Source organism: Neomonachus schauinslandi, chromosome 8, assembly GCF_002201575.2.
Source record: "Neomonachus schauinslandi chromosome 8, ASM220157v2, whole genome shotgun sequence".
Taxonomy (NCBI): Eukaryota; Metazoa; Chordata; class Mammalia; order Carnivora; family Phocidae; genus Neomonachus; species Neomonachus schauinslandi.
The window spans coordinates 117,213,260-117,228,109 of NC_058410.1; the positions used below are offsets into that span (position 1 = coordinate 117,213,260).

Consider the following 14,850-nt stretch of genomic DNA (forward strand, 5'->3'; position numbering starts at 1 on the left):
ACAGGTACATTCAAAAAGTTCCATCCTAAAACAGCAGAATACACATTCTTTTCAACTGCACATGGAATATTCTCCAGAATATATCACATATTAGTCCACAAAGCAACCGTCAACCAGTTCAAAAAGGTCAAAATCATCCATGAATCTTTTCTGACCACATGGCTAAGAAACTAGAACTCCACCATAAGAAAAAAATAGGGAAAGACCACAAATACATAGCGGTTAAATAATATGCTACTAAATATATGTTAAGAAAAAAAAAGAAGAAGGTAGCGGGAGGGGAAGAATGAAGCGGGGGAAATCGGAGGGGTAGACGAACCATGAGAGACGATGGACTCTGAAAAACAAACAGGGTTCTAGAGGGGAGGGGGGTGGGAGGATGGGTTAGCCTGGTGGTGGGTATTGAGGAGGGCACATTCTGCATGGAGCACTGGGTGTTATGCACAAACAATGAATCATGGAACACTTCATCTAAAACTAATGATGTAATGTATGGGGATTAACATAAGAATAAAAAAAATTAAAAAAATAATAATAATATGCTACTAAGCAATGAATGGGTCAGCCAGAAAACAAAAGAAAAAAATTTAAAAATACATGGAAACAAATGAAAGTGAAAATACAATGTTCAAAACCTTTGGGATGCAAGAAAAGTGGTTCTAAAAGGGAAGTTTATAGCAATACAGGCCTACCTCAAGAAGCAAGAAAATTCTCAACTAAACAACCTAACCTTACACCTAAAGGAAGTAGAAAAAGAACAACAAACAAAACCCAAAACCAGCAGAAGGAAGAAAATAATAAAGATTACAGCATAAATAAATTCTATAGAAACTAAAAAAAGAAAAAAAAATAGACCCATGAAACCAGGAGCTGGTTCTTTGAAAAAAATCAATAAAATGGATAAACTTCTAGCCAAACTTATCAACAAAAAAGAGAAAAGACCAAAATAAATAAAATTACAAATAAGAGAGAAGAAATACCATAGAAATATAATCATAAGAGAATATTATGAAAAACTATATGCCAACAAATTGGACAACCTAGAAAAAAATGAATAAATTCCTACAAACAAATAACCTATCAAAACAGAAACAGGAAGAAATAGAATATTTGAACAGACTGATAACCAATAAAGAAAATGAATCAGTAATCAAAAAACTAGCAACAAACGAAAGGCCAGATGGCTTCTCAGGAAAGTTTTACCAAACATTTAAAGAAGAGTTAATACCTTTACTTCTCAAGCTATTCCAAAAAATAGAAAAGGAAGAAAAACTTCCACATTCATTCCATGAGGCCACTATTGCCCTGATACAAAAACCAGATAAAGACACCATGAAAGGGGTACCTGGGTGGCTCAGTCAGTTAAGTATCTGCCTTTGGCTCAGGTCATGATCTCAGGGTCCTGAGACAGAGCTCCGTGTCAAGCTCTCTGCTCAACGGGGAGTCTGCTTCTCCCTTTCCCTTTCCCTCTCCCTCTCTGATCTCTCTCGTTCTCACTCTGTCTCAAATTAAAAAAAAAAAGAGAGAACTACAGGCCAATATCTCTGATGAACATAGATGCAAAAGTCCTCAATAAAATACTAGCAAACCAAATCCAACAATACATTAAAAAAATTATTCACCATGATCAAGTGGGATTTATTCCTGGGTTGCAAGAGTGGTTCAATATTTGCAAATAAATCAGCATGATACATCACATTAGTAAGATAAAACATAAGAATGATCATTTCAATAGATGGAGAAAAAGCATCTGATGAAGTACAACATCCATTCATGATTAAAAACCCTCAACAAAGTAGGGTTAGAGGGAACATACCTCAACATAATAACATAATAAACTCAACATAATAAAGGCCATATGTGAAAAACTCACAGCTAACATCATCCTCAATGGGGAAAACCTGGGAGCTTTTCCCTTAAGGTCAGGAACAAGGCAACGATGTCTACTCTCACCACTTTCATTCAACATAGCACTGGAAGGGGCGCCTGGGTGGCTCAAAAGGTTAAGCATCTGCCTTCGGCTTGGGTCATGATCCCAGGGTCCTGGGATTAAGCCCCGCATTGGGCTTCCTGATGAGCAGGGAGCCTGCTTCTCCCTCTCCCTCTGCCTGCCACTCCCCCTTCCTGTACTCTCTCTCTGTCAAAATAAATAAAATCTTTAAAAAAAAAATAGTACTGGAAGTCCTAGCTACAGCAATCAGAAAACAAAAAGGAATAAAAGACATCCAAATTGGTAAGGAAGAAGTAACACTTCCACTATTTGCAGATGACATGACAGTATATATGGAAAACCCAAAGGACTCCATGAAAAAATTGCTAGAACTGATAAATGAATTCAGTAAGGTCACAGTATACAAAATCAATATGCAAAAATCTGTTTTATTTCTATAGATCAATAATGAAGCAGCAGAAGGAGAAACTAAGAAAACAATCTCATTTACAATTGTACCCAAAATAATAAGATACCTAGGAATAAACCTAACCAAAGAGGTAAAAGACCTGTACTCTGAAAACTATAAAACACTGACAAAAGAAACTGAAGATGACAAAAAGAAATGGAAAGACATTCCATGCTCATGGATTGGAAGAAAAAAATATTGTTAAATTGTCTATACTATCCAAAGCAATCTACACATTTAATGCAATTCTTATCAAAATAACAACAGCATTTTTCACAGAACTAGAACAAACAATCCAAAAATTTGTATGGAACCATGAAAGACCCTGAATAGCCAAAACAATCTTGAAGAAGAAAAGTAAAGCTGGAGGCATCACGATTCTGGATTTTAAGTTATATTACAAAGCTCCAGTAATCAAAACAGTATGGTACTGCCACAAAAATAGACACATAGATCAGTGGAACAGAATAGAAAACCCAGAAATAATAATATAATAATACTGTCAATTCAACTTTGACAAAGCAAAAGGAATATCCAGTAGAATAAAGACAGTCTCTTCAACAAATGGTGTTGGGAAAACTGGACATTTGCATGCAAAAGAATGAAATTGGACCACTTTCTTATACCACACACAAAAATAAATTCAAAATAGTTTGAAGTCCTAAATGTGAGACCTGAAACCATAAAAATCGTAGAAGTGAACACAGGCAATAACTTCTTTGACATCAGCTGTAGCAACATTTTTCTAGATATGTCTCCTGAGGCAAGGGAAACAAAAGCAAACTATTGAGACTACATCAAAATAAAAATCTTCTGCACAGCAAAGGAAACAATCAACAAAACTAAAAGGCAACCTATGGAATGGCAGAAGATATTTGCAAATGACATATCTGATAAAGAGTTAGTATCAAAAATATATTAAAAAACTTATAAAACTCAACAACCAAAAAACAAATAATCTAATTAAAAATGGGCAGAAGACATGAAAAGACATTTTTCCAAAGAAGACATACAGATGGCCAACAGACACGTGAAAAGTTGTTCATCATTAATCATCAGCAGGGAAATGCAAATCAAAACTACTGTGAGATATCACCTCACACCTGTCAGAATGGCTAAAATCAAAAAGACAAGAAATAGCAGGTATTGGTGAGACTGGAGTAAAAGGAGCACTGGTGCACTGTTGCTGGGAATGCAAACTCGTGCAATGACTGTGGAAAACAGTATGGAGATTCCTCAAAAAGTGAAAAATAGAAACTACCTTATGATCCAGCTATTACATTACTGGGTATTTACCCAAAGGATACTAAAATACTAATTCAAATGGATATGTGCACCCCTATGTTTATAGCAGCATTATTTACAATAGCCAAATTATGGAAGCAGCCCACATGTCCATCAACTGATGAATGGATAAAGAAGTGGTATATATATATACAATGGAATGTTATTGAGCCATAAAAAAGAATGAGATATTGCCATTTGCAAGGACATGGATGGTGCTAGATTATATTATGCTAAGTGAAATAAGTCAGTAAGAGAAAGACAAATACCATATTATTTCACTCACATGTGGAATTTAAAAAACAAAACAAAAGAGGAAAGGGGGGAAAAGGAGAGAAAAGAGAGACAAACCAAGAAACAGACTTAATTATAGAGGGTAAACTGATGGTGGTGGGTGGGAGGGTGGGTAAAATAGGTGATGGGGATTAAGGAGTGCCCTTGCTGTCATGAGCACAAGGTGTTGTATGGAAGTATTGAATCAGTATGTTGTACACCAGGAACTAATATAACTGTATTCTAACTAACTGGAATTAAAATAAAACCTTAAAAAACATGAAGAACAATAAAATTATACCTCTATCTCACACAACTCACAAAAATTAACTTGAAATGGATCACAGATTTAAACATAAAACCTGATGCCATAAAAGTCTTAGAAGAAAATGTAGAGAAGAAGCTCCTCAATGCTGGTCTTGGCATTGATTTTCTGGACATGACACCAAAAACACAAATAACAAAAACAAAAATCAACAGGTTGGACTACATCAAATTTAAAGGCTTCTGCACATCAACAGAAACAATTAACAAAGGGAAAAGACAACCCATGGAATGGGAAAAACTTTTTGCAAACCATATATTAGACAATGAGTTAATATCCAAAATATATAAAGAACTCATACAATTCCATAACAAAAAAGAATCTGAATACAAATTTGGCAGAGGAACTGAATAGATATTTTTCCAAAGAAGACATCCAAGTGCTCAACAGGTACATGGGAAGTGATCAACATCACTAATCATCAAGAGAAATGCCATCAAAACCACAATGAGATATCACCTCATACCTGCTAGAATGGCTATGATCAAGAACACAAAAGGTAAGTGTTGGCAAGGATATGGAGAAAAGGGAACCTCTGTACACTGTTAGTGGGAATGTAAATTGGCTCAACCACTATGGAAAACAATGTGGAGGTTCATCAAAAAATTAAAAACAGACCTACCATATGATGCAGCAATTCCATTCTGGGTATATATCCAAAGGAAATGAAAACAGGATATCAAAAAATACATATACGTTCATGTTTATTGCAACATTATTCACAACAGCCAAGGTACAGAAACAAACTAATTGCCCATACCAATGGATGACTGGATAAAGAGGATGTCACACACACACACACACACACACACACAGGATATATTCTTCGACAGTGAGAAAGGAGGACATCATGCCATTTGCAAAAACATGAGCATAATATGCTGAATGAGTAAGTCTGACAGAGGAAGACAAGTACTGTATGGTATCATTTATATGTGGAATCTGGAAAGCCAAATTTATTTAAAAAAGAAAGTAAAATGGGGGTTACTAGGGGATTGTGGGTGGGGGGATAGGACAGGTGCTATTCAAAGGTACAAATTTACAAGTAGTAAATAAGTCCTAGAGATCTAATGCATAGTATAGTGAATATAGACAACAATATTGTATGACAGTCACCAAACTTGCCAAGAGACTAGAACTTCATGGTTACAACCACAAGAAAGGATCATTATGTAATGTCATAGAGGTTCTAATTATTGCTACAATGGCAATCATATTATAATATACTAATGTACCAAGTTAACATGTTGAACACCTTGAATTTGTACAATATGTAAATATATCTAATAAAAATATTTTCATAAAATAGCTAATCACAAGATCTTTCTAAACAGTAACAGGCCAAGAGGAGGGGGAGGGATAATGGAGGTTCCCTACATCTAAATAAAAGGAACTTAGTTGTTCATGACACAGATTCTGCCCATCCAGTGCAGAAGAGTGTGGCTTTGTGTAAGAAGGGAAAGCCCAACACCTACTGATGCTTTTTTCTTATCTCTTTCAGTGGACAGCTCTGGAAAAATCAGTAAGTTTGGATCATTTCTTTGCCTTACCTATTTCTGTGTCTAGGACCTTTGAGTTTTTGCTACCCAATTTTTTTGTATTTCACGTTCTTCTACCTTAGAGTAGTCAATATTTCTTAAATAAGTTATTTTCTCATACTTTGATTTCTTCTTTTCCATTTCCCTTTTGGAAAAAAATATAATGGTCTTGTCTTATAATTCTGGTTATTTTCTACCAAAGATTATTGGTAGCATGTATTCCCAGCTAGTCTACCACAAGGGAGCCTGTTTTCCTTGTGCTATCATCTGACAATGGATAATTTTTACTAAAAAAAGAAAATCACCTAAAATTGACAAAAAGAGTAAGTGTCAGGACAAGGTGGTGATTTTTTTTTTAAAGATTTTTTTTATTTATTTATTCATGAGAGACAGAGAGAGAGAGGCAGAGGGAGAAGCAGGCTCCCAAGGAGCCGAGAGCCCGATGCGGGACTCGATCCCAGGACCCTGGGATCATGACCTGAGCCGAAGGCAGACGCTTAACCATCTGAGCCACCCAGGCGCCGTTTTTTTTTTTTTTTAAAGATTTAAGGTGGTGATTTTGATAATTGGCCAACATTACATATTTTTCCAAATGATCTAAAGGGGAGTGGGTAAAAAACTGACTTATGAGAGAACAATGAAAGTAGGCAATGCAATAGTTTGAAATTTAGTAGAATAGATATTACCTACCCAAGGATTCTATCCCATACATTAACAAATGGCATCCTAAAGAAACCTGTGTCTGTGAAATAGGCTATGGAGCATTGGCCAGCAGCACTCCTGAGGATGAAACAGAGGGTTTTATAGTACTTGGTGGTGCTGTTTCTGCATTCACCTACAAAGGGTATTATTATTGGGAGTGGGATTTTCCTTGAGTTAGAAAATTCCCACTGATCGATCTTTTGTGTTTTATTTTTAGCACTATCTCCTATGGGTAAGTTATTCTCAACTGTGATATTTTACATTGTTTATATTTTCTGGATTTGCTGTTTCTACTCCCAAAAGGGAGACTTGTGTTTCTAAGGACATTTTAAATTTTCCTATTCTCCAGACTCTTCTAATATTTTAAATAACTATTTTTGGAGAGACAGCTGTAGAGGAGATGAAGTTCATACAAAAGGATGCCATAATCTCTGGCCATCTTCTAGGCTCTGAAAAAGAATCTCCTTTCTAACTCCCAGCAAACTATGATGAAAGAAAGATTGGTTTCTAAATTTTGTGAGTTTTTTGCTGATAATTTAGAACTCTTTTTGTGGTTATAAGTGAAGGTCCACTGAATCATATTACCAGAAAAAATAACTAGTTAAGAAAAAAACTTTATCTATTTTCTCTTGCCTTCTAAGTAACTTTACTTTTGAGGAATAGTAGGTATTGAGCCCTTCTATATACTGTGCACTGTGCTAGGCATTTTCAAAAACCTTATCTCTTATTCTTAGCCTGTCTGCTAGCTATTGTTATTCCCCACTTTACAAATCAGTAAATTTGCTCACACTTGCCTAAGGTTAAAGAGTTGGTAAACAGCACTGTCAGGATCTAAATCCAGGACTTCTTATCTCCGAAGTACATACTCTTTCCATGCCAACACATTGCCTTCTATACTGAATCACAAAGGCCTTCTTTGTGATTAGTCCTGAAACCATATCTATAAATAAAATGTTTGTAAATACAAATACACATCCACTAGAGAAGATATATAATTAAATGTATGCAAAAGAATAGTTTTAAAAATAAAAGACATCCCATTTAGATTAATGTTTGGCTTTTAACTGCTTTCTAAATTCAGATTTCCCATCAGGATTATTTAATGCCTCAGCTCTTCAAGAAAATCATATGAAACAGAATAATAATTCTTAAAACTCTGTAAATATACAACCATAAGAAGCAAGTAAAACTTAAATTTAGTAAGATATATTTCAGGCATCTCAAACTTTCCAAACACTAACAAACACAAAATATATCTTTATATTTAATTGTTCCTCTTTCTCAGTTCACACTAGGAGAGTGGGTTTGTGAGTAGGAGGAGGTGAAGTTGAAAGGGATAATTGTTTTCTTTGCATTCACAGTACAAAAAATAATATACATTCAGAGCAGTCATGATGTATCTGCCTCTCTCAAACGACCTCCCCACATGCGGAAGGTGATACGAGTGTGTATGTTTTCTTTACAAAAAGAAAGAGGGCTTTGGGAAGGCATCATAGGCTAAGGCCCTCCCTGGAAGTGAATTCATTTTTAATGACTATGGTTTTTTTAAATTGCCAGGAAAAAAATCAGTTCAACCTTTTAAAACTTTTTCTTGTAAAAGATATATTCTTGTTGACAATATTTTAAACATATTTTTCCCAGTTGATATTTTTAGCAAAAAGAGATTAAGGTTTAATTCATTGTTCAAAGAAAGATATAAGACAGATCAGCTCATCAAACTTCATCACCCTTTCAAGTTAAGTCTCTTAATTTCTCATCTCCATGTATGATTTTTTTTTAAATGTTAATTCATGGACTGAGATCTACAATGAGTCATGCCCCTAATGCTTAACAGATCTTTATGGTCTAGATCTGAGTGTGCTCTCCCTGACAGCCACTGGGTAAAGAACTTCATAGGAATATTTTTCTAATAAGGCCCATAGTCTAGTTATTTTAAGTATCATATAATTAGAATTATTACTATGATAGCTAACTCATGATATCTTTTAGCTTTAACAAAAATTAATCCAGCTTAAAATCTTTAAGTAGCCTGCGTACATTATAATGATTGCCAAGGTCTTGATTAAATATTTCCCTTATAATTAGAATTTTGCCATATAGTCTACTGTGTGCAATAAATGGACTTTCAGCCAGGGCTTACAAATCTTTATATTATAGAGATTATGAGATCCCAGGGGAAAAAAAGATTTATGCAGTATCTAGAAATTTGAGAGAAAGGAGGGAAGAACTTAGGATTTGGTGGAATAATGATTTGTAGCTTACTTCTACAATGCAATTAAGTTCAAGATGGAAAATATACAGCAAAGATATTAAAACAACCAAAGATATGAAGATACTATTAGAAGTGACTAGAAGTATTTTTTAGTTCAGTGGGAAAAAGAATAAAATTCTTTAAAATCCTATAAAATTAGGAAAAGTGTAACTAGAATAAACATTGTTTCTTTAAATCCTAGAATACTTACCTTTGATTAACAAAAATCTATATAATTTAAGAGATAAAGTTAGCTTAAAAATGGGTCCTGCAGTAGTATACACAGTAGTAAATATGAAAAAAATTATTCCCAAGAGATGGTAAAACTAAAAATATTCATATATTATGAAAAGTCAGCTTGTTAAGGACCACATTCCACCAAATTTGTAAGGTTGGAAGCTTCAGTGGAAAAACATGCTCTTCTCCACACCACACCACATCCTCCCAAAAAACAAGGGTCCACTGGTAGTACTGTCAGATTTCAAAATATTCTGAACTCTCTTTTTAAGTACAAAAATACTTAGGATATATTACTACTGATTTTCATTAGTAAATTGGAAGTGGGTTTATCTAGAATAAAATGTCAGTACCCATATCTTATTAAATAATCATTAGGGAGGAAAAAATACACAAAAGGTTCAGAAAGCATTATTGTAAGGTTCTTAACGTTATTTTTAAGATAACTACAGCATCTCTTTGGATTCATAGTTACCTTTTTACCTAATGCAGGTGTGTCTCATCTTTTGCAACTTGTAATTCGGTTATGTGTGCATCAATATTTCAGACATCAAACCCTAAACATACCAAAAGTCTATTTCTATGAAAAAAAAATGTTAATTTTTAAGCAAGAAATCTTCCTGTAAAGCAATTAAGTATTCCTCTAAAGAATTGGGTTGGAACTAAGAATGTCTTGTCTTGATAGATCAGAGTTTTTGCCTGTATGATCTCATTCGGTAGTAATAATAGCCAATATTTATTGGACTACTTACTATGCTCCAGGTACTGCATTGAGTGCTTTACTTAGATAATATTATTTAATCCTCATAACACCTCTGTGAAGTAGCTACTACTATTGCACCCATTTTACAGATAACAAAGTAAGGTTTGCTAAGTAAGCTCACCTGGCTAGTTACGTATGAAGCCAGGATTTGAACCAGTCTGTCTGTACAAGTGATGCTCCTTAAACATTTGTCTAGAATCCTTAAATAATTCTACAAAGTGGGCAGAGCAAACTAAATATAAGGAAGGTGAGTCTTTGGGATTTACCCAAATAAACCCAGCTAGCAAGAATACTAAACCCAGGTGTTCTGATTCAGCTTTTAAATTCAGTATTCTTTCTACTACATTAAATATTTAAATCAGTTTTCTTAAAGGAAGGCATGCCACTGCTCATAGCAAGAACCCACAGTAACATTTCCTGGTAACATTTTTTTTCTTAATCAGGGAGCCAAATCACTAAAATAAGAAAAAAGAAAGCAGAAGCTAAAAATTTCAGTTTTGGGGCACCTGGGTGGCTCAGTCGTTAAGTGTCTGTCTTTGGCTCAGGTCATAATCCCAGGGTCCTGGTATCAAGCCCCACATCAGGCTCCCTGCTTAGTGGGAAGCCTGCTTCTCCCTCTCCCACTCCCCCTGTTTGTGTTCCTTCTCTGGCTGTCTCTCTCTCTGTCAAATAAATAAATAAAATTTTAAATAAATTAAATTAAATTAAATTAAAATTAAAAATTCAGGTTTTATTAGATCACACAGAAATTGAGACATAGTAGAGCTGACTTACCTAAACATGGGAAAAGGGACCAGAAATTTTTGCAAAGTGAGTTTGCAGGTATCATAAGGAGCAGTCTTAGGCATTGGTTAAGACTGAACTCTGAAGTCTGACTTTTCAGGTTCAAATCCCAGCTCCACCACTTACTGACTCCAAGGCATATTCACATTCATTTAAATTTTCTGTACCTCAGTTTCTTCATCTGTAAAATAGGGATAATAATAGTACCTGCCCTATATGGTGGTTGTGAGGATTAAATGAGTTAATACTTTATATAAAATGCTCAGATTAGTGAGTGCCTGATATATGATAAGCACCCAATGATTACCAGCTAGTACTATTATTACTTTTGAATAATGAGACATTCTTATATTCAATATCCAAAGCATATTTTGAGTTTTTTCTATTTTAAGAAACAATTATTGCTTTTTTGCACAATTTTTTCTAAAAATAAATTCCATTTCTTTTCAGAATACATCCTCCTTTAGCTATTAAGCATTATTCATCAGCCATAATGTACTGAATGTACGCCAACCAGTTCATTTGTAATACATTTTACCTCTTCTTTCAATAATCTTCTAATTTATTGAAGAGAGTCTGGAATATTATCAATACTTGTATAATTTTAAGTGTAGAGTTCCATCATTTTACATTTTCAGGAAATCTCAAGTTATCTCCAGCTTTTCAGTTTTAAGACAAAAAATAAACCAATATCAGGGGGAAAAGTAGGAATAAAGAGAAAGTACTTGATATCTGAATTGTGCGCTTTTGTTGTGTGCTCAGTTATATTTCCAGGTTACATGGATGCAGAACTTGCAAAAAAATCAGATTTCAAGGCCAAGATTCTAAAAAATGGAGCCACTATAAAGTCTGAGAGCAGCCAAGAAGAAAACAAGAAAACATTAAAGAAAGAAATCACAGATTCTGATGAATCCTTGACATCAAGGCACAAACCAGAGTCAAAAAGCAAAGCAAAAGGCACTGAGTTGGAGAAAGGCAAGATAGGAATGGAGGTCAAGGAAAAGGAGAGTGACACCAGGATACTAAAAGAGGAAGACCAAGTAAAGGTGAGTGACATGGGAATACCACAAGAACAGGAGGCCCAAGTAGAGATGAATGATACCGGAATACCACAAGAACAGGATGACCAAGTAAAGAAGAGTGAGTCTGGAATACCACAGGGACAGGGATCCCAAGTAAAGAAGAGTGAGTCTGGAATAAAACAAGGACAGGGATCTCAAGTAAAGAGTGACACCAGAATACCACAAGGACAGGAGTCCCAGGTAGAGAATAGTGAAGCTGGAATACCCCAAGGACAGAAGTCCCCAGTAGACAATAGTGAGTCTGGAATACCACAAGTTCAGGGGCCTCGAGTAAAGAGAGAGAGTTCTGAGGATCAAGGAAAGCAGGGAGATGCAAAGAAGAAGACAGATACAGAAGAAAATGATGCTATGAAGAAAAGTGATGAAGGAAAGCACAAAGTTAAAGGAAAGAAAGAATCAGAACTTAAGAGGAAAAAAAAAGTTCAGTAAGAAGCAAAGACAAGTAAGGGAAGAAAGTACAACAAAAAGATGGAAAGAGTAAGGGCAAATAAAATGAAAGCTCATAAGTCAACTGATTATTATGATTCCCATCCTCCAGATGCAAGTCACAACCCAGTTATTGCTTAAATGGATCATAATTATAGAATCCCTTTAATTTATACATGTACAGAATGTCTACTATAAACGTTTCACCATTTTTAGTCCTCTCGGCCACAAATCTCAGCTTCCAATTCTTTGTTTTCTAAGTTGATACTTTTATGACTTAGTGAAGAAACTGGATACTTTCTGAAATAAAACATTTTGACTAAAGAAATGTATAATTTCCTTCTACAACTATTATATTAACTCAGTGACAGCCTAACCAATCAACCAATCAAAGCTCATCATGGTAGGCTAAATGTTCATAAGGCACTGTTCTAGCAATAAGGGGTACAGAAAAATATATCTGACTCCCTGCAATAAAATAGCTTTTAATACATATAGTGATATGTGTACAAAGAACAATTTTTTAAAAGAAAAATCTGTCAAAATGTAGTTTAGATGGATGGTATGATTTAGCAACCTCTTGGGATGAGAATATAAAGGGGATAGCTTCCTGGGAAAGGGAATGGTGGTATATGTGTCTCAAAAGATGGATAAGATGTTCATACACTGAGCGAGGTAGCAAGAGCACAAAAAAGGCAAAGGAATTCAAGACTGCCACACCATGCTTTAGGAGAAGTAAGCAATTTTACTGTTGCAGTAGGCTCATGAGTGCACTCTGGAGTATAATTTTGAAAAGGAGGGTTAGAAGAAGATTCTGAAGGAATATGAAAAACAAACCAGGAATTTATATTTTATTCAGGCAACTGGGAAGCCTTCTAGGGTATTTGGGAAGGAGAGTTAGGTGCATAAGTTTGCAGTACGAAAGTGTTAATCTTGTGATTGTACAAAATAGACTGAAGAGGGGAAACATCGTAAGTAGTAAATCTAGTGAAGAGGTGTTGGAGTTGGAGTATAAGTGATGGAAAGAGAATAAATAGAAGGGATAGATATAAGGTATTTTTTCAAAGAAGAAATCACTACTTCATGATGACTACATATGAGTAAGGAAAAGAAAAAAAAAATTGATGACTCCATAACTTTTGAAACTGGGTGACAGAAAATCCATAACAAACTGGGAGCTAGTTTGTGGGACAGGGAGGGAATAACCAATTGCTGAGTTCAAGGAAACAAACACTTGTCATTCGAGAGGGGTCTGAAGTCAGACCAGTAGAGATAATTGAAGACATAAAGTAAATGAGTTCCCCAAAGAGCAAAGTACAGACCTAGCAAAGGCACAGGCCTGAGAACTGAGCCTGTTAGATGTAATAGGTCAAAGAAAAAAATTAAGGTGTGAGAAGATGTAAGGAAAACCTGTATAACAAATGTTCTGATAATGAAGGAAGAAGAGAATTTAAAGAAAGGATGGCTAAAGGAGTACATTCCACAGAATGTTAAGTCAAAACATTTTCATTCCCACTAGGTCCGGCAGGCAAATAAGTCATACAATAGGAAACTACAACTATGAAAACCATGTGTGCCATTCTCTAAAGGCCACCAAAAAGGCAGGCAAGTTAAAAACAATTGCTAATCTTCCCTTAAAGGTACAGGCATGGAAGTTTTAAAGGACCCCAGAAAAAGAAGGGGGAAGGAGTAAGCTATCAAAATAACACCATGTTTAGCAAAATGATGCAAATACTAGGAAAATGAATAAGTACATGAAATTTCAAGATAATTTAGATATAAAGATAGCAAAGTGGGACTTTAAAAATCAACAGTGGTAAATTTTGTTTCACAAATAAGCTAATGCATATGTCAAATGCCCTGTTCACAAATGCCCAGTTTATATGGAAAGAGCCAAGATGTCCATCGACAGATGAATGGATAAAGAAGATGTGGTATATATATACAATGGAATATTATGCAGCCATCAAAAGGAATGAAATCTTGCCATTTGCAATGATGTGGATGGAACTGGAGGGTATTATGCTGAGCGAAATAAGTCAATTAGAGAAAGACACGTATCATATGATCTCACTGATATGAGGAATTCTTAATCTCAGGAAACAAACTGAGGGTTGCTGGAGTGGTGGGGGGTGGGAGGGATGGGTGGCTGGGTGATAGACATCAGGGAGGGTATGTACTATGGTGAGTGCTGTGAATTGTGTAAGACTGTTGAATCACAGACCTGTACCTCTGAAACAAATAATACATTATATGTTTAAAAAAAAGAAGAAGATAGTAGGAAGGGTAAAATGAAGGGGGGGAAATCGGAGGGGGAGACAAACCATAAGAGACTATGGACTCTGAGAAACAAACTGAGGGTTCTAGAGGGGTGGGGGTTGGGGGGATGGGTTAGCCTGGTGATGGGTATTAAAGAGGGTACGTATTGAACAGAGCACTGGCTGTTATATGCAAACAATGAATCATGGAACACTACATCAAAAACTAATGATGTAATGTATGGTGATTAACATAACATAATAAAATTTTTTAAAAATGCCCAGTTTAGATCTTAAAAGTTCTTATCACAAGGAAAAAAAAAATTGTAACTATGGAGGTGACGGATGTTAACTAAACTTATTGTGGTAATCATTTTATAACATATACATATATCATTAGGTTGTACACCTTAAACTTACACAATGCTGTATGTCAATTATACCTCAACAAAACTGGGCAGGGGGGAATCAAGTCTTATACCTTAAATATGTACAATTTTTGTCAGTTTTACCTCAATAAAGACAGAAA

The 14,850-nt window shown here is 35.1% G+C and overlaps 1 protein-coding gene across 1 annotated transcript; it reads left to right on the plus strand.

The window, feature by feature from the left end:
* Positions 1-4,755: 4,755 nt before the first annotated feature.
* On the plus strand, positions 4,756-12,204 carry TSBP1 (testis expressed basic protein 1). Its single transcript, XM_021697206.1, is given in 4 exon segments — positions 4,756-4,780; positions 5,783-5,803; positions 6,739-6,753; positions 11,318-12,204. Coding segments are annotated over 4 exon segments (948 nt in total).
* Positions 12,205-14,850: the final 2,646 nt, after the last annotated feature.